This window comes from Corvus brachyrhynchos, unplaced genomic scaffold (genome assembly GCF_000691975.1).
Source record: "Corvus brachyrhynchos isolate BGI_N302 unplaced genomic scaffold, ASM69197v1 scaffold56, whole genome shotgun sequence".
Classification (NCBI taxonomy): Eukaryota; Metazoa; Chordata; class Aves; order Passeriformes; family Corvidae; genus Corvus; species Corvus brachyrhynchos.
Window position 1 is genome coordinate 8,400,728 of NW_008238664.1, and position 13,686 is coordinate 8,414,413.

A 13,686-nucleotide genomic window follows, 5' to 3' on the forward strand; every position below is an offset into this window, starting at 1 on the left:
GGACCCCGGCCCGGGGCTGCGGCATCGCCCTGCTGCACCCCCGGAGCTGAGAGCCGAAGGGGCCCCCTGGCAGTCGGCGTTCTGCGCCCGGAGCCTTCCGCCGCGCAGCGCTCGGCACACCGCTGCCCCGCCGTCTGGGAGCGGACCCCGGTACAAGGAAACCCCGCACCGTGCCTGCAGCCCCCGGCCGCATCAGAGAGTCCGCACCGCCGCGCACAGCATCCAGACACACTTACCAGTTCCAGGGATGCTGCTGATGGTGTTTTTCAGAGCCATTAAGCACCAGCAATCAAAGTCATAAAGCAAAATAACCTGTGACGCACTTCCACAAAGTAGAGATACTCTGTAATTTTTACTTTGAAATAATAATGCAATTGAAGTTACATGTATCATGAAAAGAGATTTTGTGTGTGTGTGGCTATTCTCCATTACATAATTCTTCATCTTGTGAAGAAATAACACCTTGCATACCTCACATGAACACATTTCAGAGTTGAACAGCAAATGACCGTGGTATTAACCATTTCAGCTGGTTTATTACTGTAACTATCTGGAATATATTCTTTGACAGATGTAAAGAACAAAAAAGCCCTGCAATGAAAAATTATTAATGGAAACTTACTTTTCCCCATTTCTTTACAGAGGAACTGTAACTGCAATCAGATTAGTTGCAGCCGGAATTAATTGGGTTCCTCTGAAGAGCTGGAGGGCTCTTTCTGATCAGAGGGTATAAATACAGAAAAAGTTATATTCATGTGTTAGGATCTGATAGCTGTACAATATTCTGTGCATAGTGAACAAAATGACTTCTATGAATCCATGGCATGTTTCTATAAAAATGCAGTAAAGAAAATATAATGCACCGTGGGATACTTTTCTATGAAAATAAATGCTATGTGGTCCTTTTAAAAGATATTTCTCCTAAAATAAAATAAAAAAAAGTATCCATCACTGCACATCCCAGATCTCACAGAGAAGAGGTGTGAATTTGTGATCATTCACTCTCCATGACATCAACATCTCTGCGTGATGATGGTTAAATGTCCGTAATTCTGTGAGACGACCCAGAAGACATGCAAAGTGTTGAGGGTTATCTGGATGGTGAAGTTTGCAGACTTTTTGTAGAATATCCAGTAGTGGTTCTTGAAGCCTTTCCACAGAATCTCTGTCCTTTATGTATTGTCGATCTGATTATGGTTTTAAAGAAAAGAAGTAATTAGCAAGTATATTCTCTGATACATTGCAATTATTTGCACTGATAACTCAATATAAAAATATTCAAATATTTTCAATGACCACTGATGTTCACACTTAAAAGAATATTTATTCTGAAAATAAGATGAAATAAAAATGTTTAATGCTGTATTTTTGCTTTAGGGCTTTCATGTAAGCTTCCCACTTCTAGCTAGAGAAAACATTTAACCTTCTCAAAACCCAAAGTGTTTTAACTCTACAATGTTTCACTGGAGTTCTATCATCATCTTTCCATGTGGTTCTGCACCAGAGTATGTCTTGCAGTGCATTGCAAGAACTGAGCAACACCCTAAGTTCTTGGGGGTGTATTACTCCTGGGGAATTTAGCCAGTTGAGAAGAGTGTACAAGCAGGTCACCAGGGCAAAATCAAACATCTTCATCCTCATATTAAATTTCTTTGTTAGAAAATACTTATCTTTTTATTTTGTTCATATGGAAGCATGTGTTTAGGGAAAGAGGAGAATGGGATTTTTGGTGTAAAAAAATCTCCTGAGACACACTGACTCAAAGAGTGATGGAAATGCTTCACGTTCCCGTCCTTCATGAAACCTGATTTGGAAACCTCCCAATAAAGGCTGAAGACCTTCATTGTCATACTCTATTCTAAGCTATAGAGTTTCCCAATTTCCCTCCAAAAAATGTGGCATTCCACGGTGGTCAGTAGTGATGTGCATGTAGCCACATCTGGGGTTTTCTGAAGGAGGAAGCCTGTTTTGCTAAGCAGTGAAGAGATACCAGTAATTCTTTAAAGCAGGTTATTTAAGCAGTTTTTTCCTTGTATGCAAAACCAAGTGGTGTAGCAGGACATTTGGAGTTTGTATTTGTGTGCTTGTTTTCTGGTTTAAATATGACAGAATGAGCACGTACGCTCTCTTACTCCATGTAGAATGTAAGTTTTTACAAATCTCACATCATGCTCCTCATGCTTTCTTTCCAAAATCACTAATATTTAATTCTGGATGAGAAGTTACCTGGAGACAGGATAACTATGGCTGTGAGCAGTGCATATTCCTCCTGTGTCATCTTCAGCTCTCCAATGCTTTTATAAAAATTAAACATGGGAGTTATGAATTCATCTGAGATACCTGTGAGAAGGAAAAAATAGTTACAGTATGTCTTAATTATTGAAGCAGTCGGTTTATTGCTACCCAGCAATTATTTCATATTTTGTATTGACTGTTTTGTGGGAGAAATCTACTACAAAAATCATGATGCAAGACAATTAGTTACAAAAGTGCAAGCACATCCTTGTTTTCCAGAGCAAACTAGACACAGGCAAGCACTGGCAATTTCTTTTTGCATAGTTTCAAAGTCTTTCTTTCAAACAATTTATTTAACTCTGCAGGTTTGTCCATCTGGCTCTTCAGGACAAGTCTCATACGTGGTTTTCTCGTTGTCTGCTGATAATCCTCTTTGCGAAGCAGTGCCTGTGTTCCCTGTCTCTGCATTAGTTATACGGAAACCTCTCAGGGTGTATGGTTTAATTCTAGCCCAACTCTATTCTACAGCTAACTGCCTTGGGCAGTTGCTTCAGTTGTCTCCATAAAGATGCTTAATTACTCCTTTTATGTAGCCTGAAACTCTTGTTAGGTCTAGGATTACCTGTACTCCAAGATCAACTTGCTTGCAATAACTATTACCTTAAAGCATAAAATAATTATCAAAATATTATTTTATTATTATAAAATACAGAGCCAAAAATAGTTAAAATCCAGGCCTGTTTAAGAATGGGATCATGTGATTCTCTCACCATCAGCAAAAGCCTTTGGGGTTTCCAAACTAAGGCATGCCAATGAGGCTTCTTCTTGCTGACTTTGTCATCAGGTCACAATGTTCTTAGTTAGCCTTAAATTACAGATGTACTCCATCCTGCTCTTTGGTGTAAAAGAGAAGTAAGTCTTGTGACATCAAAATTATTCTTTTTTTAAATGGTATGTGAGTCACTCAGAGCAGACACTAGACTATTGACAGCAGCTGCTTGCAGCTCTGAAGCAGTGTAGACATCCAAACCAGTGGTTCTGCAGCAAGAGTCTTTTGGCCTTCCTTGGCTGAAAGGATGGAAACCTCCTTGGTTCCCACAGATGAGGGCCATAGGATGTCTTGTCGATTTAATCTTAATTTTGAGCTGTTCTAGAAGTCTTTATAACTTGCCTTGGAAACCACATGAAATAATGCAGTTTTGAGTGTTATGTGCAACACAAAGCTGAAATCCAGGACTAGGGAGGTTTGGAGTGCCTCCAGTAGGGGAAATTCAAACTGAAACTCAGCAGGTGGAACTCAAAGAAAGGAAACATGAAGTCACTTGACTTAACTATGAAATAGTCACATTTTGCTGTGACAGTGAATTTACTTCAAGCAGTGGAATAGTTTTGTGTCCCAGCAGTGAAAGAATGGTCTTGCAGGGTGTGGTTTATTTTATGGCTGAGTCGTGTTTAAACACATGACATAAGCAACCTATGTTCACTTCAGATTACAAGCCACAAATCCTGTTTTTGTGATGAGTTCAATACTACTGAGTCTAAGTAAATTAAGCAGATATATATGATGCGGGTCAGCTCGTCCTGTAGAAGTTAGTAACACAGCTGGACCTTCTTACAGAGCAAACAGTAGTCATAGCATCTAATGTGCTGCAAGGCTTATGTTGTTAGTCATCAACCTTAACTACTTAAAATTTTGAATACTTGTTATTGCTAACTTTTTGGGAACCACCTGTCTCTCCCTTGGGTGGTTTTAAATGCCAAGGTTCCTTATAGTGTGTAAGTAGCACATATATGCAGCACAGTTTGCATGAAACTAGAAACAAAAAATAATAAAAAGCTGGGCCCTAAAGAAGAGCAAATGAATTCCTTTCATGGATATGAGTACCTCAGCAACAGCATGAGAAAAGTCCAAGACAAACTTGATATTTTTATAAGTCTCTGTGCAAGGTATTGTGCCTCTGGGCACAATAGTCTTGACAGGAAACAAGAAATGGTAGGAAGTGGGCTGTGACTAAGACTCCCATCATTTGTTTCTCATATTCATAATTTGATTTTTTTTTTTGAAGGTCAGGTTTGCTTTCAGCTGGATGAAATAATTGCTTTTGGTGATCCCAAACTCCTCAAATCCTGTTGTCAATATAGCAGAAGAAGGATGAAAGTGTTGCTGGCAAACAGGATGTGGGAAAACTAATTCAGTTCCTCACTGGTCCAAACAATGCCTAAGCATATAGTAAAACAATCCCTGCCCAGAAAGCTTATAAGCTAACCTTAAGAAACTGAAGTATGAATGGGTGAAGAAAAAATGAGTATAGATGTGGAAGCAAATGAAATTACTGCCGAGAACTCTGCATTAGTGTACTGCAAACAGAGAAATAAAACCGTAGAGATGGGAGGGAGTAGAAAGGGATGTTTCAGCAATTCAAGTGTTTTATCACTTTTCCTAAGGAGAACAGAACTTCAAAATCTTTGAATTGATATATGTCACAAGGCAATAATGAAAAAAAAAACCCATTAAAAATTAACAATTACGAAACTAGGATAATGGACTCTTTCCTTGGTTAGTAGTTTTGCTGTCATCCCGCCTATGCTGGAGTTTCCCTGTTAGTACTTCATCTTCCTGTATGCACATTACACAAATTGCTTTTTCGTCACAAGAGGGGGCTGTTTTCTAATGTGATTGTAAACGCTTCGGTTTGGATTTAATAAGCTCCAACAGAAAGAAAAAAAAGGCAGGAAACATAGGAAACAGATGTTTATAGTTCTTACTTTTTTTCCTAGCTACTGTACGAGACGTTGTCACTTCAATTCAGATTATCAGAACAAGAATTAAAGGTGATTTGGTGCTTGTAACTGGAAAGGCTAGAGAAGAAATGAGTTATGTGATTTTCCCAATGTCATTAGCACAAGTTATACCCAAAAGTGAAAAAAAAAATCAAATAGATGAAATTATATTTCTGGCCTCATTGAGAACAGAAAAGTTAGTTCTGCCTAACCCTCTATATTTAGATCAGACAAGAGCCCTGCACAGTGCTGTCCGGCAGGCAGAGCTTCCTGGTCACTGCTAATAGTACCTCCTTCCTAACTTTTTTCAAAAGGGTTTCAAAACCCTTGTTTCATGCAGCATTGTGGCAGTAAGAACATGCTCATCCTTCATATGTCATTGGGCATCTTTCCACGTTACACGGATCCCTACCTAACCGCCAGCCCAATTCCGTCAGCTGCAGAAGATACTGCAGGTTGTTTGATTATTTCTTTATGTTCATGCGTGTCTGGCTGTAAACCCAAGGGTAGTCAGTGGGAAATAAAAGCTTTACTGAGTGCAGCTTTGCAGCATCAGACTAGAGCAGATTTAAACCCATGAACATTATTCATTCAACACCCCTTCCTTGCACAACTTCATCTCCATCTGTAGCCCAAGAAACAGCATTACTCTACACCTTGCCTTTTTTAGAGTTTTGTTGCTATGATTTTTCTATGAAGGTAAGATCACTGATACTTTCATAAAGTTTGCAGTTTCAGGCCGTGAATAATTATCTGTTTAACATAATCCTGGAATAGGTGTTTTTACTGTTATATCAAGTCAGTATTGACAGCTTTTTGAGACAGCATTCTGTCTTCTATTTTTTTCTGTTTTGTAAAACTGAATAATTAATCTATTGCAAGAAGAAAGCTTGAGAGTAAATGCTAATTAACAGTAACTAGCACTGTGTTATTAATATAGATAGAGATCGTTTTTTCTTGATAAAGATTGAGGTGTTAGTGAATATGAAACCAAAGGTATATTAGTAGCTGCTTTATGCAAATAAAATATTCTAATTACTCACAAACTTACATTTTATCTTTCACATTGTTCCATCCACCAGAATTGCTTTTCATGCTGCTTATTAGCTCTCCCTTCTGAGCTATTCAAATGCATCAGTGATCCTTTAAACACTGATCAAATTCACCCCCTTGATGCTGAGTGCCAGATAGGGGAAAATCTAGCCAGGAGAGAAGACACAGCAGAGCATAGGCACATGCTCTTCTGTCTGTCATTATCTTGTAGGGGTTAAATAGCCAACTTAAATGAGAAGTTAGCATGTGTGGAGCAGAACTCAAAACGAAGTAGCAAACCCCCCCCTTCTTTAAAGCAATCCATCGGACCTCTGTTAAGTCATAATTGCAAGCAAAGAAGCCTTAGCTTAAAAAAACCCAAACAAACCATGCCTGCAAGGAGGGTGCAAATGACCTTGCCTCATACCCTCCTTTGGCAGTGGCCTGAGTGCCTGCAGTCAGGAGAGAAATGTGGTCTGGCACACAGTTAGCAGCATCTGCACTGCTTGAGCTAGTCTTCATAGGCAGAGTCTAAAAACGTTTTTGGCCTGAAGAAGCACACTTATGCAGAAGAAAAGAGGTCAGGTCCCTGACATCTGTTCTTGCTTTCATGGTATAGATCTATTCTGTATATATGATTTAAATAATTTTAGCAACTGTATTTATAACTCAGGAACCTAGCACTGGAAGAGTCGGTGTGGTAGATTGTGCAGGAAAGGTGTGTGAACAGAAAAGCTCTTTCCTATATTTTGTATTTTAAAGTGGTCCAAATTTCTAAATGTTTTGGGCAGTGTGCCAGTTTTGCCTTGAGCTACAGGATGATGTGTCTCCTTCCACGAGGATGCACACGACTGTTGGGAGAGTTAGACACATTGGACACGTCAGTGAAGATCATTTCATTTCTCTGCACAAACCCCGGCACAGTGGGGTCCTGAAGCAGCACCCTTGCTCAGTACTAATAACTAAATGATAGAAGACAAGGGCAATGGAAATTATCCGTGTTCCAATAACAGACTTTGCTTTTGGTTGCAGGAGCCTCTTATCCAAATCAATGTGAACTTTGTATCCCACATTCAATGGCAAAAGGTGGTCTCTTGCCAATGCTTTGAAAGTGCAGCTATTTTTTTTTTTTTTTTACTTTGGATCTGAGTGTACTTCAGCACCTGTAACCCATCCAGGAAGACAACAGTGTATTTCACAATGTCACATGTCCTGCTGCCAACTTAAAATTTGGGTCCAGATATTCCCTTTCTGTCAATACCAGGTAGTATTTTATTTCCCAATACTCAAATTCCTAGAATTGCTCTGTAGAGTAAAATGATGAAATAAAAATCTCTGTCTTTTCATGACCACTGAAACCTGGTATCTTTAGCAAAACAAACTACAAATGCTCACAGAGAAAAATTTCTGTATCTCAGCTCTGTTTTTTTAAAAATACTGTACTGCTCAATAATGGGGAGAATTTGCTTTCAAAATAACAGAAAAACACTAAGCATTAAATTACTGGAATGTCAGCCTTTCACCAAGTGAGTCAATCACAATGTGGTATATGCACAGTGAAGCATCAAATAAGATGAGTAAATGGCACCAAATCTCAGTAACATTAAATAAAATGTCTGTATTTCTCATTAAGTCTCAATATTAGAGTGCGTAGGAGAGGATTTCAGTCACACAAGCAGCTGATCCACGAATTTTCATAAGGGGTTATGGAGAAAGACCATCAGGGCACAAACAAAGGCAGTCTCTGAGGTGCAGCAGGACTTGAGCAATAGGCACAAGCTGAGAAATAAAAATACACCTCATCAGCATGAGAATGAAAATGAATGCTGATAACGCTCAAAGGTCATCACCACCAGATCTTTGACTTCCTTATCAGAAAAAAAACCCCAACATTCCATACAATCGGACTGGAGAAGACATAAATATTAATAGATGAGAGCAGCTTCAAAGTGGACATGGTGGCAGGTGACAGAAGTCTGGACAGCTTGTGACTTTTAGGCAGGATCACCACCACCCTCCCTGATTTTATGGATACAGGCATCAAAGCTTGACAATAGAATGTATGTGATATTCAAGCATTAGTCTGTACCTGAAAATATACGGACAGAAATTCTGACTAACAGCAACAATTAATGGCTGCTGGCATGAAAAGGTTTAGGACATCCCTAGGAGCCATAAATAATCCTGATGCTGTTTTTTCATTTATTACCTATAAACTTGATTTTTAAACTCCCACTCAGCCATCACTGAACTTCTTCTGATGCTCTCTATTGTCTTTGTAGGTTTCAGTTTGCTGCATTTAGCCTTTTTTGTTTGTGTGTTTGTTTTTTTAGATTTTTGTTTGTTTTCCAGTGAGGTGTATGTAAAAAGAGGGATATAATCTCTTCTGGCCAGTCCTATCTCTTGGACCAGTCTATAACATAATGGGCAGTAGTGTTTGTTGTTACTGGTTAACACTGGAAAAGACTGCTTACATTTCTACTCTAAGGTCACATTGGGTACAGGCTATTATGAAACCTAGAGCCCTGGTGTTGAGTCCTATGACATGCAGGGGTGTGAACTGCATAATATTTGATTTTTTTAATATTAAATATTTGTAATATTTTTATTTTACTCTAATTTATATTACATATTACTGAAATAACATTGAAAGCTGTATGTGTAAACAATGATAACAAAAGAATTCATATGCCTTTCCTTCATTTTGTTCAAACTTGGACACATGAAAATAATGAGGATTTAAGCCACAAAAATAAGCTATTTCCATAGTAGATATTTTAAAACTATTTCAAAGTTTTATTTATCTAGAAATTAAATAGGTCTAGTAGCAGTAATTAAACTACAAATGCAAAGATTTACAAGCTGCTTTTGTTATTTATTGTCACAGCCCCCTTAAAGGCAGCAGGGGAAAATGTTTTAAAGTAGGCTTGAATTTGCAGAAGTAGAGAAATAAACTATAAGGGAAAGGTTATTTTTTTCTGTATTCTGGCTCTTAATAGAAGGAAAGAATGCAGTCAGCAGCAGTAAGCTGGATAATACATTATCTTCCTGTAATACAGGGAGGGAGAAGTTCTAATATCAGTGTTTCCTCTTATGTCTTCAACTTGATCCTGGCTTGAGGGAAGATGGTTTAGAAAGCCTCTTCCAAGAGCAAGAAGATACACGTTTGTGTTTATACACGCACACATATTTTAAAAGGTACTGTGTTTCATTTCTTTAGAACTATTTAGCCCTGTTTTTTGGTCTAAGAATTTGCTTTTAATTTACCTTGGTTTTTTTCTCCGCAGAAAAAGTCTTCCTTTGGCATAAACAATACATTTGAAATTGTTACTTGTCTTGAAAATTTGTTCTACACTAAATGTTTCTTTTTAAAATCTGTGACATGACAGGTAAATAATACTAAGGCAGGATAAAATGTAATATTCCAGCCAGTTGTGTTGTCATGAATCTAGTACAAACTAAAAAAAAAAAAATTGTATCTCATCTGGATTCAGTAGTTGCAAAGAATTAATAGAATATTTTAAAATTATGACTAAGGAAAAATTACTGGTATGACATAATGGCTTATGCTATGTTCTGGGTTCAAGTATTTCTTGCTTCTGGGGTTTATTTAATGAACAGTTGATACCCTGAACAAAGAAGCTTGATATTCACTGTACAGATTAGAGAAGGTTTCAGTAATCATGTTGCCATATGGATTTCTTTCTCTAAAACCTATTTTTATCAAAAATGGGGGTTATAATCCAGTAAAAAAATCTCTTAATGAAGACATTTGGATCCATGACAACTCATTACAGTTTCCAGGAAATATATCTGGCCTTCTTGGCATACTTCCCTGCCTGCAGAACTTGGACCAGAAGCTATTCATATCACTCTGGAAGTCCCTGTTTCCAGTTCATCAAAGAGTAACCTCTTATAATCAATCAAAATGAAAGAAATATAAAAACCTACTAATTATAAACTTAGGAACGAGTGTGCTAAGCCGAAATAAATACATACGTTCAGCTAGTGAATTATTCTCAAGTTTTCTGACTCCCTTTCAGTGCATTAAATATATAAGCATTGGCTTAATTTTGCTTACATCAGTAGAACTTTCTGAACTGAATTCAGGTCCATTTCCATGAATAATATTGAGGTTACATGTTCTTCTGTCTCTTCTCTTTCTGATCCTTAAAAAGGAAAGTCAGAAGCCAGAATCTACAGACTGACTCTCTGATTCAGAATTGTTGATTTCTTTGAATATTCAGCAATAGGTAGCTGAGGGCTGGATAAAGCTTGCTGATCAATACAGAAAAATGCAAAACATTCAGTATTGCATTGGTGGAGCACAAAGAATGCATAATAATGCAAAACACAATTTTCCTGCTCTTAAGGAACAATATCTAGCCCCATTTGGCTTTTCATAATTATTAATATTTATGTCTAGGACCAGTGGAATTTATCAGAGTCACTGAGCTTTTGATTGACTTTAAGAAGCAGAAAACATACAGAGAAAATGCTGTATTTGTAATTCTTTTATGCACCTTGTGCAGTGTGATTCAATTTTACCAAAACATCCCTAAGAATAGGTGCTTGCCTTCAGTCATCTCCAGTAACATCCTAAAATCTTTTTTTCTTTTCTTCTTATAGGGATTGCCTTTGAAAGCATAATTACCAATACTTTGTGTGAACAATTTGAAATGGTACTATTTCTTCTTCGTCATTCTTTCATGCTTATCATTGGAGACATGCACTAGTTTTATTTGATGTAGCGTTATTGATAATACTTGCAAAGTACTTGTAAAGAAACCTTTACCTTATGAACTTTAGACTCAAGGCTGAGTTAGATTTGTTCTAGTTAACATAAAGAACAACATTCAGATAAATCTGTCTCAATGCTACTAAACAACCTTACTCTAGCTTTCCAAGGGCCAAATACTGACACAAAAGTTGCAATGGTGTGGTTTGTTTTTGCCTCACTAAACAAGATACCTACCACTATTGCGAATTCTTTCTTCTAAAAGGAAAGTATGTCCCGAAGGAAGTTTCCTGCTAAAAAAAATGAAGATCTCAGCTGAACGGAGGAACATTGCTTCTACTGCTGAGCCCTTCAGCAAAGCAATCTGGTCTTCATGATCAAGGGTTTGGAAGCCTGAGGAGACATTAGAGATAAGTCAGACAGTAGAAGTTCCCACTTCTTTCTGTCCTGAAATTCCTGCACGTGAGGTGCCACACATCTGCATAACCTTGATGCTGGTGTCAGTAGGGTTGCCAAGAGCTGCAGAAATTGAAACCCGGACTTCAGAAAATGACACTGATTTGAACCTCCCCAAAGTTTATGAGGATTACACGTGTGTTTCAGTTTTCAGGGTACTTTTAGAGGATAAGCAAAATGTGGTGTAGCATAACCAATAGTGAGAATTTTGTCTAGCTCCATAATATCTTCTGTCATGTTTCCACCAGAGCTCTCTACGTGCCTTCCCCACTGCCATGCTGCTTTCAGTGTTACAATGCACCTTCCTTAGTTAAAGGGGACCTCTACCATATGCCCAGTATTCAGTCTTGAGGTAACATCAACTTGAGAGTTGAAAAGATGCTAATAAACTCAGATTTTCAGCATTTGTCCATAACACATTGTGCCAGGACCATAAATACTGGTGCCACCAACTAGAGAAAGTTCTTGCATGGGACTCACAATTCAGTGGATGTTATAACCTAGAGGCATTTCTTGAAAGGCAGCAAAGGGCATGAAGTAGAGTCTAGAAAGTGTTAGTGGTAATTTAGAGGCAGACTATTTGGCATTGCAGCGATATATAGAAATAAAATCTCTCTACAGACACAATCCCTTTTCTGAGCATTTTGTTTGTCCATAGCTAAAGGGTGCCACATCTTGGAGTGGCAGAGTTTGGATTGCTCAACCTACTATTCTTCTGAGAACAAAGCACCTTTGTGCTTTGTATCTAAAGTATCTAAGCAATGTGTAGAAGGAGCAGGAATTGTTTTATAGTCTTCAAAATATACACAACTATTGCCAAAAGGCAACAGAAAGGCATGTAAACCTTGCAATAACAAAATTTGCCCCAACATGCTGGATATACCTGGTAGTTTTTTAGTGAATTCCACAAGAACCTGCACATGACTGGTAGCCATTTCTGTTAAAATCAGAAAATTTCCTTCAGCACTGAATTCCTCGTTTAACTGTTAAAAATTAAACCAAACAAAATCTGTTAATTTTCACTGACATTTCACATTTAAGAGCATAAAATACAAGAACTATTGGACTGGACCAGGCAAGAGTTCCACCAAATATTGTAATTTGTCTCCAATCTTGGCAAACCAAAGTATTTTGGAAGGCAACATAAGAAGTAGACATAAGAGTATCTTAGATACACATAAGAGTATCTTTTCCTCTAGAAATTATTTTCAAGCTTCCAGGCTGGTGTCTTTATAGAAAGGAAGATTGACAGCAAGTCAAACTCAAATCACTGCCTATACTGACAATGGAAAAACAAAGCTCCAATCAGCAAAGGTTAGATTTGATCATAAAAGTCTTATTCTAGAGTTGAAAGCTTTTTCTTAACATTTAAGTTTGATAGACAAAGATGTGGTCTAACTGTTGACTGAATGGGAAAGATTCTGCCCCAGTTTCAGCATACTTTGACTGTAAGCTTTTACCCATAGTTTGCTCTACTTTACTGTACCTACTTATGCTGACTACAAGTATTTTTTGCTGTGTAATCCTCAGCTTTATTATCAGTTTTTCAACAATGAATTTGTCAATATACTTACTAGTTTTTTTGACACCTCCTGTGGTATTTTTTGTTTACTGTATGAATCCATAATATAATTAAGAAGTTTCTGCTGTTCTGGGGTAAATTCTACCTTCTCCTATACTGGCAAAAAAAAAAAAAAAAACAACGCCCATCACGAAATGCAGTCATAGTAATGATGTAGAATTTCTTGATTTAGGCAAGATCTATACATCTATTTTTCACCATTTGAAGACCAAGGAGATAAGAGGTTTGCTTGTTACTGAGGTTTTTGTAGAAGTGTACAGAAGAGAGGTATATAATGTTTTTAAACTGCATAGGTTTGTGTGGTTATTTATCAGAAATTAGGAAATGTTTAGCATATAACTAGGTATGTTAGAGTTTTAATATCATACCTCACTGTATGTGATATATGTACCACAGAAAAAATACTGCACGGATCTTACACATGCCTTACAGAGTTTTGACTAAAAAATTATCAGAACTACTTTTACACTCAAGGTATTTCCTTGACTTGGTGGAAGATGGAGTTTTAATTAATACAGGTAGCTCCAGAGAGTTTTCAATACTCTTTATTCACTGTACTAGATGCATTTAACAAAAATCAAACATCACCACTACTGTATGAACTATTACAAGAATTCTCTTACCCTATATATTTTAGTTGTAGATGTTACTTGTTTCACATCATGGCCTTCGTTGTCTTCATCGACTGTGTGATCTGGGGGCTGCTTCAGATTTTTCCGTAGCCTTTTTGACTTGCACTGTATCTCTGTTAAGAGACCTAGGACACATAATGCAACATAAAGCATTCATATATGAACTTATATATGCCTGAAGCATTGAAGAGGTACATAAACATGCCCATGAATGCTCTTTACACTAACAA

General features: G+C 37.5%; 1 protein-coding gene across 3 annotated transcripts in view; it reads right to left on the bottom strand.

Moving 5' to 3' along the window:
• Positions 1-328: 328 nt before the first annotated feature.
• Positions 329-13,686, bottom strand: part of NR1H4 (nuclear receptor subfamily 1 group H member 4) — a 37,225-nt gene continuing 23,867 nt past the window's right edge. For all 3 annotated transcript variants that reach the window (XM_017738042.1, XM_017738041.1, XM_008636538.2), the window contains 6 exons: positions 13,448-13,581; positions 12,817-12,915; positions 12,126-12,225; positions 11,024-11,179; positions 2,227-2,340; positions 329-1,187 (listed from right to left, as the gene is read on the bottom strand). In XM_017738042.1, coding sequence (XP_017593531.1) covers positions 949-1,187; positions 2,227-2,340; positions 11,024-11,179; positions 12,126-12,225; positions 12,817-12,915; positions 13,448-13,581 — 842 coding nt within the window. In that variant the 3' untranslated portion in view covers positions 329-948. The remainder of the gene's footprint in view (positions 1,188-2,226; positions 2,341-11,023; positions 11,180-12,125; positions 12,226-12,816; positions 12,916-13,447; positions 13,582-13,686) is intronic.